The following is a 27,722-nucleotide window of genomic DNA, read 5'->3' on the forward strand; positions in this document are numbered from 1 at the left end:
CTTTTGACTGATCAGTGTTAAACACAACCTAAACATGTTGCTTATCCCTGGCCACAGCACCAGTCAGCTGGACAGAGGAAGCCTAAGAGGATCCTCTGTCTGAGGAAAGAGACGAATATAATGCTGATCTGGATAACTGCTCTCTTTATTACTCACAGGTCTTGAAAAATGACACATGGAAAAATGAATCCTTCTCATAAACATGGATTCAAGGTATAAAACTCTCCGGTAAATATTCTGTGACTACTGCTGCCTATACATACGTGACAGGATTGACAGCAGGTACAGAGCTCAGTGTTTTCTCACCTTCTGGGGCAGAATAATAGCTCTTGGTGAAGGACTTTGTGTTGGTGAGAAAACAGGACGGGTTGGATGAGGTCACCACCCTCCTCACCTGATGAGGTGGGACCATCATAGCAGTGATGTCTGTCTGAAACACATGAATACAAGCCAGCACACGCAGTCACATATTGCAGTGTTTTATCAAGGGCACTCCTGTACGGACAATATGGGAAGAGCTTCTGTTGGTAGCTAAATGTAAATAATCTTTTTTTGATATTATGAAGTTAAATCTGTTATCATACGAGTGACGTTTAAAGTGAAGGACTAAAATGACTATTGTTTGATTTCATCTTACCTCTTCTATTTCGAAGACCCATTTTTAATGATACCTGAATGAAGAACAGCAGGCAAGTAAGTAAATTCCATTTGCAAAATGCCTTTTGAAAACTGAAATAATGCAAACGCAAGATGCAAATGCAAGATGCAAGATGCAAATCCACGCCAACTATTCTGCCACCCACCCATCAGCAATTGTAACTATCCCATTTAACTCTTTGAAAAACAGGAATCAACACATCTAGACACGCTCTCATCCACACAAAGAAGAAAAGTAATCATTGCAAGAGCACAGTAGTTTGTTGCTGGAGGGAGTTGTGCATTGCATTGTGAGATATGACCAATGATGAAAATATTTTCAAAAACAATAGAGCTCTATTTGATGTGTTTAATGAATCAAATGGAGGAGGAGAATAGTAACTCTACTACTCTTATCTACAGCAAGAAATTGTGCAAAAATAAAGTCAACATGGTTTGTGACTATATTCAGCCTTACATACAAAGGATGTATTGTACTCTGAGCTTCCAGTTTTGGAAATTATTTTAATTTCGGCTTCATCAAGTATTTTTTATTTGAAAACCTGAGCCCAGAACAAACACTGCCAAACTCAAATATGCAAATAGGCAATGTTTTCTCTCTCAGGTTAAAACAAATACTACTATACCGCGGAAATAATGATAAAACCAGTCCTACCTGTGTGCTGGGGTAAAGATAAAGATTCAATGTTCTGCAACAACATATTAAATAGAGAAGAATGGATTAAGTATATACAGATAATAATGTTAAGAGGATGTTCCAAATAGAGTGATGTGCTGTGATGCAAAGTATGCACACTAATAAACAAGTGGAAAAAAAATAAATAAATTGAGACTAATCGATACATAATAGATACTGATGTGCAAAAAAACATAATTACAAAAAGTAGGTTGAGGCATTTGCTTAGGCATTATATATGCATTACACAACTCAGTGTGACAAAGTGTATGAGGATGCATTTGTACATGCAAGTATCATATTGTACATTTGTTTCAGCCTGACCATGATGCCGTTTATCCAGTGGGTTTGAAACAATGGTGGTAGAAAGGAGCACATGCACAGTATAACAGATAAACTGTTTCTATATTCTATACATTGTACAGGCACTATATGGGTTAGTCTGGGACAAATTGTAAAGTGACAAAAGGTGGTTTGAGTGGGTCTTACAGGCAGTGCAGGTACCCTGATTCAGAACCCTCTTGACTGGTTGAGACTGAGGTTATTTGGACAGAAATGATGACTGTCAGCACAATTTGCTCCATGGTGGACCTCTGGGATTGAGGTGGAGGTGACTGTAGTGTCAGCTCATTGTATTGTGGGCGGAAGCTCAATTTAATCCTTATCTGTCCCTCTGCACCGCACAAGGTGTGTCCAGATATAGAGCTGTAGCAGAGCCAGAATTTGTTTTACAACTTTGTTAATCCTGCATATGTCATCCTTGTAGGCTAGTGTGCTGCATCCATGTCATAAATGGAAGAGTTCAGTGTGCTTTTTCTGCCTTTTCATGTGCCATATGTCTATTTGTGTCCAGTCTTGTATGGCAATACATTCTCCAAACAACTGCAGAATTAAAATTTCCTCGTTGTAGATGGTGACCATGGTCATTAATTCCCTAGAGACATATGGGCCTTATAGACGACAGGGAGCTGTAACTCATAAATTCCAGAAGATGGCAGTAATGCTGGAAACATAAAGCATAAGAGAGAAAACTGTAAAGCACTGAAACCGGAAATGTCAACCGAGTGACTGCGAAGCGAAGTAGACCGCTGCATCTCCACCTTATGTTACATGATGGACTGCTAATCTAGGAAACAGTCATTATACGTCGTCAAAAAGCAAACCGCGAACATGACAAATGGTAAGTGTGTTGTGTTATTCAACAAGCTTAGAAGTGTCAGCAGCAGAACAGGATCTGTAAGCTCGGCTAGCTCGGCTAACGAGGAAGCTAACGTTAGAGTAGCTGTAGACGTGGCCCTCTGTACGAATTTTAACATACCACTCGTTTGTTACAGTTGCAGATTTATTTCACAGTTTTTCTATTCTTAGTGAAACGTTTCTTCAAACCATTAATGTGGGTAACAGCGTGTTTTGTCTCAGGCTAACATTACAAGGTTTCGTGCTAACTAGCTTTGACTAACGCTAGTGTGTCTGTGGCTAATGCTAAAAAACATCCAGATAGTTAGACCACAACAACAATCTATGAATGCAAGAAAGCGTACTTATCATGGAAGCTAACTGAGGTTAGTTAGTTCTTAACTTAGCTTTTTCTTTTCTCGTCCACCGCTGATTTTGGTACACGAGATTATTAAAGTTGCTGCTGCAACTGCAAGAAACTCTGGATTTATCAGTCAACAGCACAACGTGTAACATGTATTTTAAAGGGAAAATCCACCACAAAACTGGGTTTATATGTTAGTGTTTGACTTAACGTAACTTCAAATTGTGGAGACACTATCAGACATAAAGCAGCAGAAACATCAACATATTTACCACAAAGATGGACATTAGTACACACATCAAAGATGGTTGTTTGGGATTTTACACGCAAAAAAAACACCATAACATCAATCATTAGTGTTTTGTTTTAAAACAGTTGCTCCATTGTTTTACTGCTCATGTAGTGTAGTATTTGTCCCAACATGACATCCTCAATTAAGACAAACCTGTGCAGTACCTTAGCTATAATGAGTGGATTATCTCACAACTGTCTTAAGTTACATGAAAACTTGTTTTTGTACTGTGGAAGTAGGCTGAATGAGTAATGCACTCAAGCTCCTTGGCAGGTAAGGCAGACCGTGTGATATTATCTTCCCCTCCGTCCTTAGTGTACTCTCTCGATGGCATCCTGGTTTTTGGGCTGCTGTTCATCTGCACCTGTGCATACCTCAAGAAGGTGCCTCGCCTCAACAGCTGGCTGCTGTCAGAGAAGAAAGGAGTGTGGGGCGTCTTCTACAAAGGTAGATATTTTCAACACACCTCTGTAATTTCTATAAAACACTTAAAACGTTTCATCAACTTTAATTCTGAAATGGAGAAACATGTCAATAGTCTTTGCCATCTTTTGTGTATCTTTCTGGGAAGAGCTTTGAATACTTTAATGGAAAAAAACAAACATTTTTAATGTTAGTTCCACCTGTGCTCTCCAAGCTAAAAGAAGCAACAATGTCCAATGTGAAAAAGGGCCTATGTATGTAGAGATAAACGCGTGTAAAAACTCAAAGTCAGAACTCTGTCATTGTTTCAATTAAAATGTATTGTTCTGTCGTATATAGTCAAAACAACAAAGTGGCACTGCCCAAACATTTACAGACCACACTGTGATGTAACACTCACCTCACTGATAACACATCTGTTTACATGGTAAACAATATTCTCCTTGTTCTGTATGTTTGTGTTTGACCAGCAATTTTCCTCACTCACCCTTGTTATCCTCCATCTCTCTTCTCAGCTGCAGTGATTGGGACACGGCTTCACATTGCCGTGGCAATTTCCTGTTTGGCCACGGCTTTCTACGTTGTCTTCTTAAAATGATAGTCAGGCTGGGCTGGAAAGGACACTGGACGGGTGCAGGCTAGAGATGGACTTATCATCGTGGTCATGTGCTAATCCTTGTTGTGGGGGGAAACCTCTTGGATTACCTGACCAATGAAACCCCATTGGCCCTGTGGTGCTGTGAGAAAGACTAGCCAGTGCTGCCCCCCTCTGGTGATTGGGTACATAACTCTTCCCTTGATGATTTGTATGCACTACAGACATTAAAGGGCATCCGGAGTCTTCTCCGCAGTTATTACAAAGGAGATGGACGGTTGGGTCACATGGGATCATTCTATTGTAGGGTAACACTGTTTGTTGTCTCCATCCACACCCCATAAATATTTATATTGAAGGATGCAGAACATTGAAGGGCAGTGTGTGCATTATACCTGTACACAACCTAAAATTAGCCTAGCTATATATATTTGGAAAAAAGATATGACCAGTAGAGATTTGCCAGGGGTTATGTGTGATCAAACTGAAAATGATCAATTCTGCTTGCTCCCAGCTATGCTGTTTTTTTCTTTCTGTATCACTTCTTGTGTCAAGGGTGTAGGGGAAGATAAACAAAACTAATATATAAAGATGTTCTTGTGTACACTATATTTTATGTTTTTTTTAGAACTCTTACCTTTTCTCAACAGTGCTGTTTGACATCTCTTAAAGGAGCTATAAACAAAATTCAGAGTCTGGGCCGGGGATCGCCTGCACGCGGCTCTCACCTCTGACATCACAAGCAAAACATGGAAGAGGTTGAGCCGACATGGCGGTGGCTAGCAGTGCTAGCTGTGTTAACAATGCTAACAGCACTAACAATGGCAACGGTGCTGACACTCACCGAGGGCGACCTAGCTTCCGTGAGAACGACGTCACACCACCGTGCTTTTTTTTTTTTTTTTTTTTTTTGCTGGGTTGGGACAGCAGAGTCAGTGTTAACCACCATATGAACACTGCTCTCCCATGCATGCCCAGCCTGGGTAGTGCACACTGAAGAGCAGTGGCGATTAGCAGTGGGACAGGAACACAAAGGGAGGCAGGGGAAGAAACGGGGAGGACCAACAGTTTTAAAGACTAGCCGGACCCACATGCTCTAACATGCACACGCAGCCGGCCCAGCTACCAAAACGAAGAACAAAGAAGCTCCGATTACAACACAAACGGGGAGTGCGGCTACATTCTCTGCTCAGGATGCCATTGCGCCACTCTATTTATGTTATGAATGTGGTATATAGCTCCTTTAAGCTGTTTTAGGTTTGGAATACAGATGTCGCACAGCTGTATGTTGTATTTACTTTGACATCTAATTCTATAACATGTTTTAAATGTCACAAAAACGTGAATTGTAATACACGTAGGAGACCAAGTTCTACCGCAACTGTAGAGTATCGCAGAGAGAAGAATAACTTTGAAAGAAGCTTATCTCAACATACTGTCAAAATTGGATATCTATATCCGACTTGCCTAAACATTTAAAACATTTAAATGCAATGCCAAATAGTGATGGTGCTTCTTATCCCATCTTAATTACATACTGTTATTCAGAGTTTAATTCTGCCACTTTATTTTAAATTTTTAAAGTAATAAATTGTTCTGAGAGAAGATGCAATGCAATTTTGAATAAAACATTATTCAGACAATTTCTGTGTTTGTGGTCTTTAAAAAAAAAAAAAAAAAAAATCCAGTGGCATTCATCCCTTATTCAATGTATTGCACCAGTCCGTTTGGAGGTTTTTCATGTTTTATTGATTTGAATCACATTGGGTGCAATTGCGGGTTTTTTTTTTTTAACAAAAAGGGAAACAATCCTCCAAATCAATTCAAAAGATGTACAAATCTGAAATAATTGAATGTATTCATATTCACCTACATGAATTTAATATTTAGTTGAGGCAGCTTTGACAGCAGTTACAGCCTCTATCATATGTGTGCGTATACATCTGCATCAGATTTGCACTTTGTTTTTAGACCCATTTTTTTTTTAAACCCATTTTAGACTCTGTCGAGTCACATTAGGACCGAGTCATTCATTCCTAATGTAGTTTTTAAAGCCATCCATGTGCAGTGTTGACTTCATGTTTGGGGTTTTGACTTTTTTTTTTTTTTTTTTGGACTTTATGTTTTATTGTCTTACTGTAAAATAATCTCATTTTAAGTTTTCTTCAAAGATATCTCTATTTCTGCAACAGAGAAACCACATAGACAGCCCCACAGCATAAGTCTTTTTCTCTCTCTCTCTCTCTCTCTCTCTCTCTCTCTCTCTCTATATATATATATATTTTTTATGCTATTGTAACAAGTTGAACTTTCACCAAACACAGCATGCAAAAGTCAAAAATATTATTTTGGTCCCATTAGGCCATACAACTTTCTTACACCTTTTTTTTCATTCTCCCACAAGTTCTTTTCTAACAAACTGTGACTAAAGACGCAGGCAGGTAACTATCTATATGCAGTGTCTCCCATCTCCCCCAATGAACCCTGTACATCCGTTTAACTTGCAAGACACCTAATCCTCTGGGTGGCATCTGCCGGTAGTGCCCTGACCACAAATGCTTTCGTTTTCACGACACCTGTTCCCAGCAGATTTATAACAGTGCCATGTTTTCATAATTTATGGTTTAACTTACTGTACTCTGTACTCCATTGCTTTGGACTGGTACTTTATATGTCAGTGTATAGGGTAAATAGACCTTTTTCGCAGCAGACATTTTGACTCATCACATAAGAAAAATCACAGGTGTCATTGATAACATAAACAATCTGTCCCGGTAAGCACAGTACTAGGACCTTAAAACCAATGCAGCCAAATGGAACTTTTCTACCGCTATATCACTTTTTTCCCCATAAAAAAGGCCTATTTGTAATATCCTTTGTCCATAATGATGTAGTTTTTCAAATTGCCTAATCAGCTGTTGGACCTTCCCTTGTCATCAGTCCTGCCACACCTTGATTACACATTCAACTTTTGCAGTTAATAAAAACAACTTATGTTCCTTTACCATATTCAGGTGTGTGCCATAATAAATTGATGACTACTGGTAGTTGTGCAATCAATGTTATATATATTTTATTTTATTTGTATTTATTTTTTTGGTATAAAAGGGTCTTAATGGTTGATCTGTATTTAAAAAAAAAAATCATAATTAGAATTTATATAATAATGCTGTAATGTTCAGTCATGAGTCAGATATCTTTCTCTAAACACTTTTGAGAATGTATTAGATTACGTCATTATATCTGAGATACGTTTAAACAGGTATAACTGTTAACTGACTGACAGGGAGATTCCCACTCATGATATGAGTTGGAGCGGGATTTGGGGGTATCCCCTGGTTGTCAATCTCCTCAAAGACGACCCAGTTCTCGCGAGAAGATAATTATTGACGGGAGCGTTCACTGACGAAGGGACGTGCGCAGTCACGTTCTCCGCGAGCCCAGCAAAGCGAGAGAATAGTGCGAAAAAATTCAGCGAAAGCTAGTCCAGGCTGCTTCCTGACCCGAGCGCGTTTAGTAGAGGAAGTTGTCTCCAAGCGCCCCGACGTACACGGAGAGGTGGAGATTTTTTTGTTTTGCACAACTGCACCGAATTTGCACGACTGGGCGGCGGAAGTTTTATGCGATTGAGCACCGTCTCAGTTGTTAGTTTCTTAGGGAGCAGCACCACTCCACGTCGTGCCACACGGGGTGGAGAGGAGAGAGGGCAGAAGTTTCCGCTGGCTTGTTTTGTCGCTATACGCGGCTCTTAAATCCGCACGAATGTCGCAGAAGGAGAGACCCACTTTCTATCGTCAGGAGCTCAACAAAACCGTGTGGGAGGTCCCGGAGCGCTACCAGAACTTATCTCCCGTCGGCTCCGGTGCTTACGGATCCGTATGGTAAGCAGTTGTTGCAGAGAGTACCATCGAGAGCACACGGCACGGTTGCACAACGGCCGAACGGGTTCCCACCACCCACAGAGGCCCGTGAGAGTTACCTCCCCACGGGCTGCTTGTCAACCTGTGAAGGGTAGCAGTGGAAGGAAGGGGGAATATCAGTGGTGCCTTTTGTTTACATTTTTTACTCTGGCTGTTGTCAACCGACTAGACATCGTGCACGCTTCGGGGTGGTTTGCATTTTTTCGGCGGGTGGGGATTGTATTTGTTTTGTGCACATTTTTTTTGCTCTGCTGTCTTGCTCACTCTTGTCCGGTAAACACATGTATGTAACGTTACCATTAATATCTAGTACGCTTGCCGACAGCTCCGTGATCAAGTTGCACTAGATCCCCAGTGTTAAACATGCAGACGGACTGCTCATTAAATGTTTATCAGGCTTTTCTTTTTTTTAAAGAAGGCTGATCAGTGGCATGTCCATGCTTTCATCATCTGCAAAATAAGTGCCTTACCCATTAGATACAGTGAGGGTTAACCAACACCTAGCGAAATAATCGCCATCCACTACAACAGTATTGTAGTCCTGCATGTACAACCTGGTACTTTACACATCCGCACATCGCGTGCATTACGCATTCTAGTTGGGTGCAGCCTGCAGAGTACCAGAAGGTCACGTGGTTTTCGGAAAGTAGGCCCCCCTCGTGCACAGTGAGAGCTTTCTACAGAAGCCCATTCGACGACAGTGATGACTCTAGAATGATGTCACCCCCTTTTTTCCCCCGTTGTGGTACACCCATGACTCACAGTCCCGAGGTTAGGTAGTGGCCTCAGCTGTGACGCCTTCTAGTCATCACAAAGTCATAGATGGGGTCGTAGTGTAATTTATCTTCCACATCTTCAACTGTTGAAGTGATGTGAATGTGTTTTTTGCAGTTATTAGTAGTGAATGAAGGGTTAACCATGACCTTATTGTATTGTACTCACAACAATCACTGGGCATACATCTGTTAATGTACATGTGTCATCACAGAAATCTACTTGAGGCTAAATGTGATGTGTATAAATAACATCCACCTCTATCATGACCAAGAGAGTGCTGATAATGGAAAAAAGGTGTGTTCATCTTCCCATTCAATTCTCTTTGATTAGTAACGTGGTGATGTCCTGCCTTGGTGCTCCACAGTTTGCACAAAACAGTAGAGGTGTGGGGAAATTATGGATTCACATAAGAATCCTGATTATTACAGAGCACAATTAACAAATGCCAAAAATCAAGTTTTTGTATGTTGCTGATACAGTTAAGTTAACGAAAACAAAAAAACAGAACTCAGCCCAAGAGCACACAGTGCAGTATAGAAGTATGTTTTTACGTCAAAATAGTTAGATTTTTAGAATACCCAGGGGCATTGATTGTTGGCTCATTTTTTAGAGTCAAATTAATTTAGAAGTCGTTACTAGCTGTTTGACATAGAGGACTTGTTATCTTTGTCATAAGTTCAATTTCTAGTGTGATTTTCCAGTTTTATGAATAATTTCATCAGTGAATATTATTAGAACAATTATAGGAAAAACATTTAACAAGTGATGTTGGTCAGTAAATTACATGTTCATTTCATTATTGTTAGACACACAAAAGACTTAAGCTTCCGGCCAGAAAGTGACCCTCATCATGACCAGTTAGCTCAACTACCTAGCTGAATCGTAGGATTCCCAAATATTCCCATCCTCTGTGTCACCTGCTGCAGCTCCTTTATCGTTGCATTTGAGGAAATTCCTCATTGTTTTCTTCTGTATTTGACTAGATCCAAAACCAGGGCAAAGGAGTTGTCAGCTTGGAAACATCCTATGATCACACAGTCTTTTGAACACTAACTCAATAGAATCAATTAAGCAGGCAGAGTGGTCCAAACAGCAGGGTGTCCTTAAAACCCTTTAGAAGGTATCTGAAATGTATAAATAACCTCACAGCACCTACTCCAGCATGTCCCGGCTGTTGGTCAGCTGGACTAGTCTTTGTTGTTGCTGCCATGACGTTCCTCCGGCTCTAGCCTTGAATTTTTAAATATTGAAAGCATGTACTGCGACTGGGGTCGTAAATCATTTTCACCAGTCTTCTAAGAAAACAACACGACCACTTTCTCCTTATTTCTGACCTTTGTTCTATTTTCTAAATGTCAGACTTGGAGGGGATCCAGGGCTAGTGTGGTAAGAAAGTGCTCGCACTGAATGCTGCTGGCTGGGATTACAATATGGACAGTGTGTTGAGTGCCTCGTGTTGTCCGGTCTAAGCTTCACAGCTGAGAAGAAAAGCACAAAAAAAACAAGCCATGTACTCACAGGCTCACGGGACATGTGTGCATATTAAATCAACTTCTCATTTTTAGCTCAGTGCAGGGGAATGAATCATGGCTAAAAATAAAACAATATCTAAGTCTTTTTGGTTTTGATGTAATCATAATTGTCATTTCCCAACTGTTAACTAATAGCATATACACAGACGGTCCAGTAAAAGATTCTTTGGAAATATTCACATCATGGCTCTACAACAGAGCAGTTATCTTCACAAGCGTTGCAGAAATCATCAAACGCAGTTATTGCTCATCATAACATGGAAGTTGTGTAGAAGCTTTTAAGTTTTCCTGCTTTCCTTCAGACAGTCATATAATTGCTCTTTGGATGTTTCCCTCATTCTCAAAACACATTCACATTTAAACTGCTATTGATTTACTTATTTTATGGAACAAAAATGTTTCTGTGCACAGGCCCAGCTCAAGGCACTCCATTAAAAAAAAAAACGTGTGCTTTGCTTATTGCCTCTGCGTCCTTAAATGTCTTCCACTTATGTCCCACAAACAACCAGGAAAAGACAACACTTATGCCATATCACAATATCCAAAATCTAAGCTCATATTTAGTCTCGTATCATGAAACCAACATGATGTTGCTGTATTGCCCAGCTCTATGATGTCAATTTGGTGAGAAGGTGCAAATTGTGGCGAGTTTGGCTGACACGCTTGGTTTTGACCACAGAGATGCGTGCACTGACTTGTCAGCTTTCCAAACAAACAGAAAGCTTACGCTTAAAACCAGCAATTTAAATAACTCCATTCAGTCATGTGAGACTCATGACTGTATTACTGTGATGTCAGAAGAGTAAAACCATTAATTTTGGTATAAAATGATGGATCAGGCTTTAGAGCCCCAAAACATCTTGGTATGCAGACACCATTGGGTGCTGAGATGCAAAAAGATACAACTTTTTGCAATTGAGTTATACAAATTCCACAAACAACACACGTGAGGTGGATACACTAGGAGACTCATTCTTCATTAAGTATTAAGGTTTGCTTTCATTAGTAGCACTGTTAGCAGAGCAGATTGGAAAATGAGTGTGTGTATGTGATTATTAAGTTAGAGCTGTAAATACTGACGTTATTGCTACTGCTGTGTAAACACCTGAACCATGTTATCTTACATCTACCAAGGCCATAATCACAGCAAGCATGCTTCTTTTAAACACAGCCAGATTAATAAATCATTATGCTTGCCATGCGTTTGTTGATAAAAGGTCAGCATTGAAACCCGTTTGCCCTTTTTTATAATACCGTGCGAGCGGTGAACAGGTGAAGTTGAGTTGTACTGGAAGCATTTCTGTGCCTTAGGTCATAATGTGCATAACAAAGTGCTTACTGTTGAAGTTTAAGGTGCATCACGAGAGTGAGATCTGATGATCTAAAAACATGCTCGATCAAAACGTGTTCCCCTTCTCCCATCTTGATATGTTGCCTTTGAGTCCACGATGTTCTACCTGACTGTCATCGCACGCTTGTTAGTTCCTGTCATAACCATAAACCGATTAAAACTATTCTTAATAACCACAGGCCCATATACCTGATGGTGTACTTTCCATGAGGACTGAGAGGATTCGTAAGGACAGATTGATTTTTAAGTTTCTGAAGGAATACTTCAATAACTTCTCTGGTATTCTTGTGTATTCTTTCATTCATAGATGGGGAAGTACACATTTGACTATTATGCCCACTCATGGGGTTAGGCGTTCCTGTTTAAATGTTGTATGGATGATGTGTCTCAGAAGGTAAATGCTTGTGAAACGGGTTGTCTTTTTTATTAATCTCACTACTGTTGGTCATTTTAATGTGCACAGGGATGTTTTGGTGATATTTTCTCTTCATCATGTGCTTCTGATGTGATGCTGCCTTTGACATCGGATTTAATGCTGAAAGTATTCAAAATAGAAATGTTTCCAGATGCTTGTAATTTTACAGACGACATATAACATCCTAGATGAAATACACAGCATGTTGAAATGTCTGCGCTTCCCGTAACACTTATGTTAATTATAATCACTCAAAATGAAGCCACGAGGCTCTTAACGTGCATGCGCCAATATGTTCTAGTGCCAGCCATGTTTGTCAGCAAGAGTGCACCCACATGTCAAAACTCTGATAAGCAATCTTATGCATACACGCCTGAGAGAAACGCCATGAATGCACCGGTTAATTTAAGCTGCGCAAGAAATGCATTTCTGTTACACTGACTGTTGTGGAGGGTTGTTTTCGCCAAGGGTGAGAAATGTGAAAGCCTTTATCCTCCGTCTCTCAAATCTCTGGTGAGTCTAATTTCTGAAGTAAAGTGAGTTGATGGCAAGAGGAAGGACATGACGCTTACTACAGACATTTCCACCAGTCACTTAAAGTGCACATTTGCCCGTCTGCTCACTCTGTCGTCTGTTAGTCAACAACGCACCGCTGACGATCGCTCCTTCCCTGTGATCCTGGTCTCATGAGGCTGCTCCTTTTTACAGCCCACATTTTTATGGTGATTTGTTATTGCACTTCCATTTATTACAGACTAATTGGATGGTGTATGCTTAGAGCCGTCTTGTTTGTCCTGCAGATCAGCATCAGTTATTTGTGCGCGTGTCTTTTTCTTTTGTCATTTAGCGTATACTCTTTTATAGCATTTGGTATACTCTTAGCGTTTACTAAGTAGGGGTTTTACCTCACATGTGACACATATACCAGTTATTCTGCAAGCCTGGAACATAGAGTGCAGTGGGTGTGGGAGATTATCTCCGACTTACTGGCAAAAACACACACTGCTTATCTTAATGTTATCATTATGGACGTGTGGCAATCTGGACCATAACTTTGTGCACCAAGGCAGACTTATTTTTAATGCTTTAATGCTTTTGGTGGTGCTGTGCACTGTAGCACAGGTATGCTGATTTCCCTGTCATGTGCAGGGAAAGGTCGACAGTTCAAATCACCGGTTTGTGCAATATGTTCCAGGGAAATGACTCTCATCTCCTCCCGTAACACGCAGTGTTGACATGGCCTTAAACTCTTAACTGAAAGGGCCACAGTGCAGCTGATACTGGGTCAGTAGTTCAGGTGGTTTTAGTGGCTTGCACTAATATGAGTTTTAACCAATCACTGCAGGTCCGCTGGATTTGTGTTTATTCTGTAGTTTGGAAAAGCATTTTGATGAAAAACACCCATTGACATTCCCCCACCCCCACATGGTCAGACCACAAGAAGAGGAAACAATACTTTTTGGCGCACTGAGCATAGATTTCTTTCTTTTGTGTTATTTTGAAATCATCCATTTGTGATGCAGCTTAAGTGATTGACCTGGAAGGAATGTGGTTTATTGTAAGTGGGTTGTGTTCCCTCACACAGGAAATACAGCAATGTCACGCTTCTTGGGGAGGCAAAGCCCATCTGCCTCTCTTTCCACCACCCTCACAATGTCTGTCTCTCTCTCTCTCTCTGTCAGTCTGTCTGTCAGTGGACAAGTGTGTTGATTTTTTACTGGTTCCATCTTGGAACATATTGTACCAATTTTAGTAACAGCCCTTGCTTATTGCTCAATTTGCATCAATAGAGAGCACATTTCACTCTCAGCTTCATGTTACACTTCTGTTGTCTATGTTCTTTTTGCCACACCTGTTTTTCCTTTTTCTTCTTTTTTCTTTCACACTGCCTCCACAGTGACAATGGTGATGGTAGTTACAATGAAATGAGTAAGATAATGAATGAGGACTAAAACAAGCAGCCATGCACACTTACATGGACAGCTCCAGCAGAATGGCAGGTGCTGAGTCAACGTGGATATGCAAAAATCAGCTTCTGCGTTTGCAACGTTAACAGTTACTTACTTTTTGTTCCTGTTTATTAAAATAATTTGTAATACCTAATTGTTACGTTCTTGTTATTGAAATACTGTAAACATTCTTATAATAATGCTTTGAGGGATTGGTTCAACAAACAGACATGTTGTAGCCACTAGGTCATTTCTTGAATGAATTAAGAACAAAACATTAACAAATGGAGCTGTAATCATAGACTTTAATGGCACGTGTCAAGTGGTCATGGACATCATGTGCTTTTTATTTCCTACCCACCATTCTTTAAACAAAGTCAAGAATTAGATGGGTGGGTTTTCACACTCATTTGTTGTTGTACACAATGTTTTCATGTTCAGTCATGTTCCCCCATACAGTCTTAGGCTGCAGAGTGTAATAAGAAGCAAACCTAAACCAAGAGTTATGCAATTATTTGCTTTGTTTACTGGGTTAAGGCCACCTAAGCAGTCCAGTGAAACGTGTCATTCTCAATTGAATAAAGGGAAATGTTTATGGTTTTGATATGACAATTAGTATTATTAGCCTGAATGCTTTTACTTTTTACAACCACGGTCTAACTGGTTTCAAACACTGTCTTTCAGTTCGGTGTATGATGTGAAGACCGGCCTGAAGATTGCAGTGAAGAAGTTGTCAAGACCCTTCCAGTCCATCATCCACGCAAAGAGAACCTACAGAGAGCTGCGACTGCTCAAACACATGAAGCACGAGAATGTAAGTCGGCTAACAGCCAACCCGCCCTCACCTCCACCGCCCGGGCCCCGACTTGTGTGTGCGCGTGTGCATTGTTCTGTAGCTTAGCTCTTAAGCAAAAATTGCATATGTGTGCACATGATGTTGCACATGAGGTTTGCACAGCAAGTAGTAATGTGCAGAAGCAGGCACTATTCACCATTAGTTACATTGTCAGACTGTCTGTATCCTTGTTGACTTGTAGCTTGTAATGATTGCTGGAGCTCATTTAGGTCTGCCCTCAGGATTGGAGCTATGTGAATGGAGACCCATGTAACATAAGAATTGATACTGAGCTAAAACTAGAAACTTGTCTAATTCTAAGTGTGAAATGGAACTTTGGGCCACCAGAAAAGTTCCAGTTCATCCGTTCACATACACTCCTTTTTGTGAAGAAGATAAACACAACTCCATTTTGCAGGCACTTAGTGCCATGTACACACTCTGCGTGCATTTGACACACAGTCACTCAGGTAATTTATTCGTCCACATGTACACGCATACATCAATAAACAGACATCCACTCTGTAAACTATAGACCGCAGTTGGTCGTGCGGCCTTACGCCTCATTCAGCTGACTGCAAAAATAACATGTTGTGCAGCAGTGCTTGGTGAGCAGTGCTGCACAACATGCAGTGAGTCACTAAACGGGTTTACAACTGCATTCCCATCACATTCTCTGGTGCCAGTTCCTGTTGTCATTTTGTTGCTGCAGCAATTTTGGCTCATGCCATTTTACTTCAATGTGTTAGGGCAGTGGCTTAAGTTCCCCTTCTACAATCTCTGCTTGTGTTTTAGTATTCTGTGTTTATGTGTAAGTACAAGGTGCCGCGCCTGCAGACACTTGCCCACATACAAAACACAAGCACAGCTCCTGCTGTGTGTTGTTGTTGGTAAATTCAGATAACACGTTGACCAACCAGTGTGCAGCCTCTTATGTTATGTAACAGCAGTGGTTATGATTTCTCAAGGTGTGTGTGTGTGTGTGTGTGTGTGTGTGTGTGTGTGTGTGTGTGTGTGTGTGTGTGTGTGTGTGTGTGTGTGTGTGTGTGTGTGTGTGTGTGTGTAAAAAACTAGAAGTCTCTGTTTGTGCTGTGGTCTTTGTGGGGTTGAAAAAGGTTGCATTTTGCAATGTAAAAGAGTTCCCTCAATAGTTTGCTTTTGGCCATTGTAATAGGTAGAAATAGCTTGTTATGAGAGCTCACTGGTGAGTGACATGGTGCGCTAGTGCTTTCTCTAGTATCATCAACCTGCAGGCGCTGTGAAGCACAGCAGTTTTAGATAACACACACACACTCACACTCACACACACACACTCTCACACACACACACACACACACAGAGGGAAAAAAGAAGCTGCAGCTCAGAGAAGTATGGGAAGTCTCAAAGGGGGGCAAACCCACCAGCAGCATTTGAAGGCCAACAGTACAGCAGATCCCATGTGGAAATGAAAGCCCATCTTAAGGAAGTACATTTAATTTAATTTAAACATTTTGCATCACTTTTATACAACGTCCGTAATCCTATTTTATTTTGCTACTGGTAAAATATCTCAGTGCATTCATTTGGGTTTACATGGGTTTACTAGGATTATTTAAGATGATACAGAGTCGGTGCCTATATCACTGTGCCAAATACAAGATGCCGATGTCGTATAAAAATGTCACTAAAAAACAGACGTTTACAGCAAAATCATGGTGTGGAGGTGGGTGCAAGCAGCTTATTTAAGAGGTTATATTGATATTTGTGGTCATTAGTGAGCCTGTTGCCAGTTTCTGTTTCATCCTAACAGGGAGTATTGCATAAAGCTGTGCTTTTTGTTCTTAAATCATCAAAGCATTTTAATACCTACCTATGCTTTAACCAGAGAGGGATTCTGTGTTGTGCTCATGCTGTTGCCAGGAGACTCCCTGGGTTTTGATTTTGGAAGGCCTGTGTGGACCAATCAGCTGGATTGTTGTGGCTCCAGCCCACCAATCAGCTGTGGTTTTGTGCCTTGTGTGGGCGGGCTGCGCCTGTGTTATTACAAGACCTAGCCTCCTCTGTCTCTCTCCAGAGGCCAGGGGCAGGATTGCCACTCAGGGCTGCTCTCTGCCAGTGTGCTAGTATGCACACATACATACATGCATGAATGTGTGCATATACATGTACTGTATACCCACAAACATACACACATGATATTCCTCTAATGTGCTTCCGGTCTTTGTCCTCTTTCTCTTTTTTTCTGCTCTGTTCAAACAGAAAAACAAGTCTGTTATGTGCACATAATTATCTTAGCGCTATCATACTTTGTCACATTGACATGTTATTTTTGTTTTGCCTGTCATGTCGTCACAAACCTAGTTATCTGTAGTAAAGAGATCTTGCAAATGGCATGTTGACCAACTAAAAAGCACTTTTAACGTATCTAATTCCCAAAGCAGTCAAATTTAAGATGTTGTTAGAAAGAACTTGGCTTTGTTTGAACAAGCATGTGAAACCAGTTAAATGTAATCCATGTCTTAAAGGTATATTGTCCTTTGTTCACACTTCATATAACACCACTGGTTCCTGTCTTGTCACTATGATGCCCAAACTTTACCAGATAATGTTCGCCGCTTCCTCTGAAATCATATCTGTTGTGGTTGTTATCAGCTCCATTAATGTGACTAAATTTACTGTTACCCAAAACAGCTTGAGGATAACCTAGAGTACGTCACAAGAGCTAGCATGAGTCCTTGAAAACGGAGTGGTGTAACAAGGAAAGCTTGTCTGCCTGTTTGACTAAATATAATTCAACTTCAGACATAACGACAATAGGATACTTTTTATATAAATGGTCGAAATGTCACACAGTTGTTTACTGTCATTGTTGCTTTTGCATTTAAAACACATATGCTGATATTAAAATGTATCAAATGGTTGTTTATTAAACACTCAATGAAAACTGTGTTTTTGTTAATTTAATGTAATCTCTGTCACAATGTTTTCTGACCTTTTGATCTCTCTTTTTGCATCAGGTGATCGGTCTATTAGACGTTTTCACACCAGCAACAAGCTTAGAGGAGTTCAACGATGTGTAAGTCACACTTTTACTTTTTCCTTCTGTCTTAAGCTCTCTTTAGTTTCCCTCATCCTCACACAATGAAAGTCTTCACATCAGCAGACGATGAACAAGATGAACACGATGGTACTGGTAGAGTTACAGACGCATCATAACCCTGCAGCTCTGAACTTCATGCGAGTCCAGCAACTGGCAGGTTTTACCAACGTGATCGTGTGCTGAACTTGTGCACATCACGGCTAGTCTCCATGGTAACAGCCATCTGGCTGTGTGTGTGTGTGTGTGTGTGTGTGTGTGTGTGTGTGTGTGTGTGTGTGTGTGTGTGTGTGTGTGTGTGTGTGTGTGTGTGTGTGTGTGTGTGTGTGTGTGTGTGTACACAGAATATTCAGTTAGTGTCCTTGAATTCTCAGCGTGGTGTGGCGTCATCAGCATGTAGCACATTTGTTGAAATGTGAGATGAAGCAAAACAACAGACACCTGGCACTGAAGTTGCACAATGAAGATATAATAAAATCAATTGTGCAACCAATCCTTCTATCGCACTGCAAGAGAAGCAGATGCACGCACATGTTTACAGGGCGGCCGACAACTGGTGTCCTGCAGTCGGATCGAGCAGATGTACCAGGCAGAATCTGGACATATACACTTGTATTTTATTTGGTCTTCTTCTAATGATCTATTGGCTGAGTAAACATTCCACTATCAAGAAAATATAAGTGAAACAATTAAACCGTTTCCTTTTCCTACTCTTCATGCCAGTTTCTTTCCCTTTCTTAAAGTGTATAAATTATGCCTGAACCACTGGCTTTCCTTTAACGTTAGCAAAGTTGCACAGAATACTGAACAAGTTATAAATTAATTCAATGATTCATAAAGTCATGATGCTGATGGTAATACAGAGATTTAATATAATTTGTCACAATAAAGTTACAAAGCACTTCATAAACTATAACACAATAATTATTTCTAGAACAAAATACAATGAATTAAAGACGGCTGCAGAAGACAAAGACAGACATTTGGAGACCACATTTCATCGGCTGTACTGTATGATTCGCAGGTACCTGGTGACCCATCTAATGGGTGCAGACCTCAACAATATCGTCAAGTGTCAAAAGCTGACAGATGACCACGTCCAGTTCCTCATCTACCAGATCCTCAGAGGCTTAAAGGTCAGTGAAGTATCCAGCATAACAGGAGAACTCGGCTCAACACTTACTCCCTGTGGATCAGTAGGCTGTTTTACTACGCTCAACTGAAGCTACTAACTTCACCTAACCAAAACATACTTGAGATTTAGTAAAGAAACTGTTGTCTCTTAGTCTATCTGATGGCCCTACAAATCATTTTTTTCTGTAACCTTTTGTAGTTATGGTGCCGGTAATAAGCTCTTAATTGACAACTGAACTTTGACATCTGACACAGTAACCCCAAAGTAAGAAGGACAAAGCTGAGACAGAAGTTACTGTAAATCACTATTTCTGATGGCACAAAATGCTTGATGCTCGTCACCACGCTTGCTTGACTTGTTGAAACCTCTTTGTGATTGTTTAACTCTATTTCTGTTTCTGTTGTTGATCGTTTTTATTGCTATATGAAGCCTTTTATTGTCATACTCTGCAATATGTGTAAAAAAAAAATGGCATCTACAACAAACTGTTGTATTCTTTAAGAGACATTTCAATATCCCGTTACTTGGTGTTCAGCCACTGTGGATTTAAAAAGAAGAGAGTAGTAGGGAAATGGTTGCCAGAATTTACAGTATTTTGGTGGTTGTATCCAACGTGATCACAAACACAGTAAACTATGATGTAGGTACAAAAATAGCTAATTAAATATCCTGTACTGTGTTCTATAAAATGAGAGTATAATATAAATGTAATCTCCTTCTCTCTTTTTTTTCCCAACAGTACATCCATTCTGCAGATATCATCCATAGAGTAAGTTGACCGTTTAATGCCTTTTAATACACTTCAGTCCTGATAGATTGTCTTGTTCAGAGATTACATGTCTTAATGCTGATCAAACCTCCTGACAAAAGCCAAAACAATGAATACCACATCTGTATGATGTTTGGTTGACATAAACATGGACAGGCGGAGAGCGGCAGGATACTTCTCCATTACTTCTCTATGCAGTCTTGACTTTTCCTTCTTGTCCCCGTTTCTCTTCAGGACTTGAAGCCCAGTAATCTGGCCGTGAATGAAGACTGTGAGCTCAAGGTGAGAAATGGTCCTCCTGAAACAAGGTTCACGGTATATGATTTTAGATGATCACGTGGAGTAGAAAATCTTCATGAAATCACTTTGTCCCTAAGATCCTGGACTTTGGTTTGGCGCGGCACACAGACGATGAGATGACGGGCTACGTAGCCACCCGGTGGTACCGCGCCCCCGAGATCATGCTCAATTGGATGCACTACAACATGACAGGTACACACAATTATGTAATCATAAGGTTTTGAGCAACAACTGAATGTAAAAGTACATAATTTGCAATTTCACACAATTTGATAATGGAATAATGGAAGTTTTTGTTTTCTGCAGGATACGTTGCTATATATAGATGTGGAAATATAGATGTATGTAGCTTTTTCTTCTGTAGTGTCACTTGTTCTTTTTTAGATAAGACATGATTGGGCGATTATAGAGAAACTAGGCGAGCTTTTCAATTTTTCTAATCAACATGATGTCAAGGTGCAACACCAGCCAAAGCAGTTGTCTTACATGGCTTTGTGGTGTTGGTATAAATGGTCAAATAGATGTAAAAAGAAATTGCCTTTTAGCTGTGCCAACAGGCACTGTTGATAGAGCTCCTGTTTTAGAATATAATATTTCCAAACAACATGCTTTTTTAAATTATTTTTAAATTATTATTTTTATTTTTTATCCTGAACACAAAATTCAAATGCAAACAATTTTGAATAAAACAAAGAGTTCAGCTCAATCTTTTTAGAGTGGATTCGCAGCGGATGTACTGCTCAATGATGACAACACTTCTAAAATATTCAACAACAACAAAAAATTATGCTTGTTGAATTTGCCACAAATATGTAAGAGCTGATATGAAATGATTGTGAAATCCCTATATGAGTCTCATGGGCAGCCTTATTGGTCTGCACTCTGCTTTTGAAAAACTTTAGCTTGAGACAAGTGGTTTCATATTTTTAAGTATTCACTGTGCTGCATATTTTTCTTTATAACATGTGATAGTTGATATCTGGTCGGTGGGCTGCATCATGGCTGAACTACTTACTGGACAGACGCTCTTCCCTGGCACAGACCGTATCCTTCCACTGCTGTCATTGCCATGCAAACATAGAATGGCTCCTTGGAGTCACCCTGTTCTGTAGGTCTTTGCTGGATCTGGAAGAGGTAGTAGATGGATGCATACTTTTCTACTGTGTATGTACTCTGTTAACGCCACAGTGTTTCAAACACACACACACACACAGTTGTACTTACTTCAAGCTGACTCAAAAGCAATGCTGTGTGTGTGTGTGTGTGTGTGTGTGTGTGTGTGTGTGTGTGTGTGTGTGTGTGTGTGTGTGTGTGTGTGTGTGTGTGTGTGTGTGTGTGTGTGTGTGTGTGTGTGTGTGTGTGTGTGTGTGAGTGAGTGAGTGAGTGAGTGAGTGAGTGAGTGAGTGAGTGAGTGAGTGAGTGAGTGAGTGAGTGAGTGAGTGAGTGAGTGAGTGAGTGAGTGAGTGAGTGTGTGAGTGAGTGAGTGAGTGAGTGAGTGAGTGAGTATTCATGTGATGGGAGTTAAGAGTCCCCTGCAGTCTATGACTCAGCGCTGCCCACTGTTGTCTTTACTGCTTCTCCGAGATACAGCACACCTTCCTGTTTTCCCCTCCCACAAAGCTTCCCATGCAGCAGCAGAACACATAACTATGTTTAGTACAGTAACACACAGGAAGACACTGTGTTAGCACACACACCATACCACACCAAATACAGACGTTGGCCCACTTTACTGAGGTCTTTGTTCTCTTCAAGATCAAAAACACAAGCTTTTTGGTGTTTCTTGTGTTTGTGATTCCTGCTCTGAATGATCAATCAAACCATTCACTCCTTCACTGCAGTGTGTGTGTGTGTGTGTGTGTGTGTGTGTGTGTGTGTGTGTGTGTGTGTGTGTGTGTGTGTGTGTGTGTGTGTGTGTGTGTGTGTGTGTGTCCTCACACTAAATCAAAATCACTTTGTGGAGCTACCCACCTAAAGCATTGTCGAATATACAGAGTACAGTAATCTGTCTGGTCTTTCCTACTTTATTTGTCTCAGTAAAAGGTGATCTTTACATGAGTATCGGTGCTACAAGCAAAGCACCTCCTACACATTTTAACATACAGTGTGCAGGAGCTGCATCTAAATATAATCAAGTGTGTAAATCATCCTTATTTTCTAATGATTGCTGACATTTAAATGACTTTAGAAATGCACTTTGTCAGCAAAAGTTTGCTGACGTTTGTGGGTCGTCTTGCTTTGTGAAACCGACAAGGATGAGGTTATCGGATTAATGCATTAGCCAATCGGTTTAGGTGTTATAGAAGCAAAACATTCTCACGTTCCAACTTCTCTAATGAAAGGACTTACTGCTTTTCTCTGTTTTATATAATGTGTAGATTGAAAATGTTTTGCTTTGAAGTACACATTTTTCACTATTTGTCGACATTTCATTGTCCAAATAATTGATGACAATCTGCTGATCAATGATGAACACAATAATTAGTTGCAGCCCTAGTTGCTTGAATTTTGACTTTGAGGTTTGAATCTTGACCTTTTTTGCCTGAAAACTTACAAAATGACCTAAGATTGCACGGCATGATTTTTGTTATCAATCTTCATTTAGCATCCAAATGTTGTAACCAGTAGCAGTACACATTCATTTGTTGACTTTTGGTTTCCCTTTTTTTTACTTTTGATTGAATGAAAGAATATTTTCTTCGCCGATGACAGCTTTGACTGTTGTACCTCTCACCCCTCTTTCCTTATCAAACACCCTACATCCCTGTTTTCCTTCATGCGAGTGTGGTAGACATTGATCAGTTGAAGCTTATAATGATGCTCGTCGGAACCCCAGGGCCTGAGCTCTTGATGAAAAGCTCTTCAGAGTCTGTGAGTGTCGAGCACCGTCCCGCCCCATCCTGGTGGGCTTCCCCTCCTGCCTGTGTTTGTGTTGCCTTGGCAAGAGTTCGACACTCTACTTTACTACTTTGTATTGCTACTACTACTTCTGCGCTGCTCCTGTTTTGCCCTAAAATTCTGTTTTAAAATTGTGCTCTACTTGCACTTTAGCTTAAGGCTTTATTTCCCACTTCTTTCTAGCATGCACTATTTCCATATGACAAAGTAAGAGGCCTGTAGTGTAGCGCTGGGTTACAGCATCCATAAATCTCTGTAAATACATGGATATATATATAGGTTATAGTCAGGGTAAGGTTGCTGTCTAGCAAAGCTCAGAAAGTGTCTTCATCCTCACCCTGCGTGTTTATGTTTTCCCCCTTTCCACCCCTCCATACACAACCCATCCTAACCACCCATGCTCTTTGACATGCTGACCGTCATGTTATGATGCCCCTTGACTCGGAAGCTATAGATATAAACCAGCTGCAGCAGATAATGCGCCTGACGGGGACGCCCCCAGCCTCGCTCATAAGCAGGATGCCCAGCCATGAGGTGAGACACGTGCCCTCCACCTTCCCATGAGCACTGGCTCCCCCCCCCCCCCCCCCCCACACACACACAGCCGAGACTTTGTGTAGTTTTTAAGTTTCTTACTGTTTGCATCTGCGTTTTAGCCTTTGCTCTCACTCAACTTACTTCCTGTTTCTTCTCTGACTCAATGTGCTTGTCTCAGCAAGGCTTCCCAGAGTGCTTTGCCAGTGTATTCTGATGAGCTATCCGTGGCATTGGTCACACACATTGGTCCTGAAAATTAGGGCATAATGTTTGTGGTTTGGGTGGTAGTTAAAGTGCTTAGGGCATGCCTTACTGGAAGGATGTACAGTAATGATAATTTTTGCACCTGGCAAATTAAGTATCAATCTAAAAATTTTAAAAAAATTAAAAATTTAAAGGGATAGTTCATCCCAAAAAATACATATTTTTCCTCTTAACTGTAGAGCTGTTTATCCTTCTGGATTGTTTTGGTGTGAGTTGCCTAGTTTGGGATCAAACTGCTTACAACAAGGTCTGTGGATTATCTTGAGTCATGATTTCTGGAAAGAGACAAATGTAATTTTGCTCTTTGATCACCACAAGCCGAGTGCCATATAGTCCAATTATATTCATAAGAAGGCAGACATCTCAAAGGCCGATATCTCCAAAACTAGGCAACTAAAACCAAAACAATCTAGATTGATAAATATCACTACAGGTAAGAGAAAAAACATGTATTTTTTATGTTTGGGTGAGTTGTCCATTTTGAGCTGTAGCACCACAAAGTGCAACCACTTGCCCCAGTGTTATGTTTTACTGTTTTTTTAATCGTTTGTCACAGGCGAGGAACTACATTAACTCACTTCCCCACATGCCCAAGAGGAACTTTGCTGATGTGTTTATTGGTGCCAACCCTCTTGGTAAGTTCTCTTTTCCGCATCATGCCGTGGCTGACTTTACTCCTGGCTCAGTGAGTCCCTCTAGTGGTATCATAAAGTCAACCTTTTTGTTGTTGTTTGGTCAGGGATTTTCTCAATTTCATGTTTGTCTTATTTAAATAATCCACTATGAAAAATACTGACCACAGCAATGTGATTTTTGTCTTGCATCTTCACATGTTCATCACTGTTCTCTTGTTGCTGTGTTCAAGCGGTGGACTTGCTGGAGAAAATGCTGGTGCTGGACACAGACAAACGGATCACAGCGTCTGAGGCTCTGGCCCACCCGTACTTTGCCCAGTACCACGACCCAGACGACGAGCCCGAAGCGGAGCCTTACGACCAGAGCTTCGAAAGCCGCGAGCTGGAAATTGAGGAATGGAAGAGTAAGTTGGCACATTGTGGATGTCTGGGGTATAACCTCAATTGCTGGGGGAAAAATAGGTAGATGCAAGTTGTGCATCCAACAGATTGCTTCAGAAATAATTTGTAAGTAACCTCATGCATTATTTATCGTTTCTCAGGGTTAACCTATGAGGAGGTACTTAGTTTTGAGCCGCCGTCTTTCGATGGAGACGAGATGGAATCCTGAAGAGGACGAGGCACCTTTTCTTCCATCTTTTAGTTTTCCAAGAAACTTAAAGGACTATCAGTCTCTTGTGACTATCCACCACTTTCTTCACAAACACACACACACACACACACACACACACACACAACATTCAAGTGCCTGCCATCATTCATCTCCAGGGGACGTTGTTTAATCGGGGATAAAACTTGACACCCTGTTCCTTCTGTCCCCAAACATTGCTGTTTTTGTTATTCTGCATCCCAAGGCGCTGAGGCGGACTTTAAATTCTCCTTTTATATTTTTAGTAAGTTTTTACCTCAAACATTTGTTTGTATTGAACCCCTCTTTGATTCAGAAAACTAGAAACTATATGTCAGTATCTTGGAGAAATGTAACTCCTTATACGTATTTTATAAAAATGTACCACTTAGCAGTAATTAAAATTATTGGGGAAAAAGTTTGATAGAAACGTTTCACACTGCGGTGTGTCTTTGTGTATCTTTCCTCCACGCATTAAAATAAAATGTTATTTCTATCGTTGCATAGAACTGTGTAAATATAACAAACAGTATTTGTACATAAGTACTTCAGTCAAACAGTCAGCGTATTTGTGTAATAGTCATAATTACTGAGTCACATCTCAGCCGACCCCTTTTGACAGTATGAATTTTATTACTAGAGTTTAGCCTAAAATGGTATATAAAAAGATACAGTATGTAATTTAACACAAGTATGTATAGGATAGGCTAAAATCTCAAATATTTATCTCTACATGGTAAATTCAAGGCTTCATAGCTCTCATTGTTGGATTTGAAGGTTTACAGTTTCCTTTTTTACACCAAAATATGAGTTTGGAGAGTATGGAGACTTGGCTTTTGTATCTATTTCACGTACTTAACATTTGTTTTGTTTCTACTCTTTTATCCATATCACCACTTCAGTCCTGTTGTTTCAGAAGAATGTTACCGTCCCGATTATCACGACCTACACCTTTGCATGATAAAGCCAGATTCGGCTTATTCGTTTATTGGAATGTGATGTTTCCCACCACAACTGACAATGTACTTTTATCATAATGCATTTATAGAATACAGTACTATTAATGTTTATTGAATGTTGGGGGCACCAGTCTGCCCTGTATTTATGATCTTTTGTTATGTTGTTTGTATATCGATGTAAAAGAGAATATTATTTGTCAAAATTCAAGTTTCTTTTTATTATTTATGGAAAGCTTACTGTATCAGAAACCAAATGTATTGTCAATAATCTAAAACGTCAGTTAAGCCGTGGGGACTGCAGTTCAGCTTGTTTATCGGAAACAACAATATTGTTAAGATTTTGCGGACAACCATATATTTTTAAGTCGTTTTGATCAACTGTTCATTTCAGAGTGGTTTCATATAAGTTATTTTGTTCACTGAGGTACTGCCCTCCAAAAGAATCACATTTTTAAAGATACATTTTATTAAAAACATCAAAGGAAGATATGTATTTCAACTACATATTTTTTTTTATTGACATACAAACCACTAAAACAGTAGACTCCTAGTTCTGAAGTGTACTACAAACATTTGTTGACAAAATGTTTTTCTATGTAAACTATTTTAGGGGTCAGATTACCTTGTGACATACAAGCTACATCCACAGATGCTCTGGCTAATGTCAACCAAACATCAGTGTCTTCACAATTTCATTTGCAACAGCCTGTTTTTATATAGTGCTTTTTCTAATGTATTTTATTCTTTGTGTGTTAAATCAAGATTTGCTATTATTCTGTGATTCTTGTAATATTGACTGTTTTTTGAGTAATGCTAGAAATATATTTGCCATTCATTTGAATAATTTAGCAGGGCACATGTTTGTGGGAAAGAGTGTACGTTTACTCACTGGATGCTGAAGGGCAATGCTGAAGCCTCGTTCTCTGTCGTTTTAAAACAACTGCCTACATTAAAAAGAATAGTTATGTTTTTACATATCCAAATATAATTACTTAATTTGGTAATTAGTTTAGGCTTTCTTTGCCCGAGATGTGTTCATATGTTTTTACATTTTAAAATGTATCAAGACCGAACGCCACACCGCTTGTAAATACCACCATTAGAAAATAAAGGCTACTATTTTTCAAACCTGTAACAGTGTTCAGTATATTGTGTGGTAAGTTTCAGCTGTCAATATGCCACCACAGGGCGGCAGCACAGCACGTAGTAGTAGGGTGTCCGAACCTGATGGAAAAGAAGGCAAAATAAGACGGAAATAAACAAGTATAATAATCTAAATAATACTTTAAGCGAGAATATAAATGAAACACTCGACACACAAGTATGGGTACTTGCATTGCACACATAATACCAAAACTCAATGTTAATATAATAAAGCTGCGAGCGGCGATGAACGGGCCCTCGCATCCTCCCGCACGTCGGGGGCGCCGGCAGGGACTCTGGCCGGCGAGGCCATATACGTCCGCAACCGTTGGACAGCGCGCCCACGAGTCGGACATTTTTTCCCGCGTGGACTGCCTGTCGCCGGAAATGATGCTTCGCAAATAGTCCACCGCGTC

General features: G+C 40.2%; 2 protein-coding genes across 3 annotated transcripts; both read left to right on the top strand.

Moving 5' to 3' along the window:
• The first annotated feature begins 2,387 nt into the window (after window positions 1–2,387).
• On the top strand, window positions 2,388–5,826 carry tmem167b (transmembrane protein 167B). The gene is made up of 3 exons (XM_068720417.1): window positions 2,388–2,513; window positions 3,481–3,612; window positions 4,104–5,826. The coding sequence occupies exons 1-3, from the start codon at window positions 2,504–2,506 to the stop codon at window positions 4,184–4,186; spliced, it is 225 nt and encodes a 74-aa protein (XP_068576518.1). The 5' UTR covers window positions 2,388–2,503; the 3' UTR covers window positions 4,187–5,826.
• A 1,786-nt stretch (window positions 5,827–7,612) lies between these two features.
• On the top strand, window positions 7,613–27,298 carry mapk14b (mitogen-activated protein kinase 14b). Of its 2 annotated transcripts, none has more exons than XM_068720415.1 (12): window positions 7,613–8,064; window positions 14,812–14,941; window positions 17,959–18,017; window positions 19,063–19,174; window positions 19,913–19,942; window positions 20,177–20,224; window positions 20,320–20,434; window positions 21,215–21,286; window positions 23,034–23,113; window positions 24,498–24,576; window positions 24,807–24,980; window positions 25,119–27,298. In XM_068720415.1, exons 1-12 carry the CDS (start codon window positions 7,946–7,948, stop codon window positions 25,184–25,186), a joined length of 1,086 nt encoding a protein of 361 aa, XP_068576516.1. In that variant the 5' UTR covers window positions 7,613–7,945; the 3' UTR covers window positions 25,187–27,298. The 2 variants fall into 2 exon arrangements, with proteins under 2 accessions (XP_068576516.1, XP_068576515.1); XM_068720414.1 differs by lacking the exon at window positions 23,034–23,113 and adding an exon at window positions 23,595–23,674 and having other exon boundaries at window positions 7,614–8,064.
• The last annotated feature ends 424 nt before the right edge of the window (window positions 27,299–27,722 follow it).

This window comes from Cebidichthys violaceus, unplaced genomic scaffold (genome assembly GCF_023349555.1).
Source record: "Cebidichthys violaceus isolate CVI_PGR_0920_01 unplaced genomic scaffold, fCebVio1.0.p SCAF_25, whole genome shotgun sequence".
Classification (NCBI taxonomy): Eukaryota; Metazoa; Chordata; class Actinopteri; order Perciformes; family Stichaeidae; genus Cebidichthys; species Cebidichthys violaceus.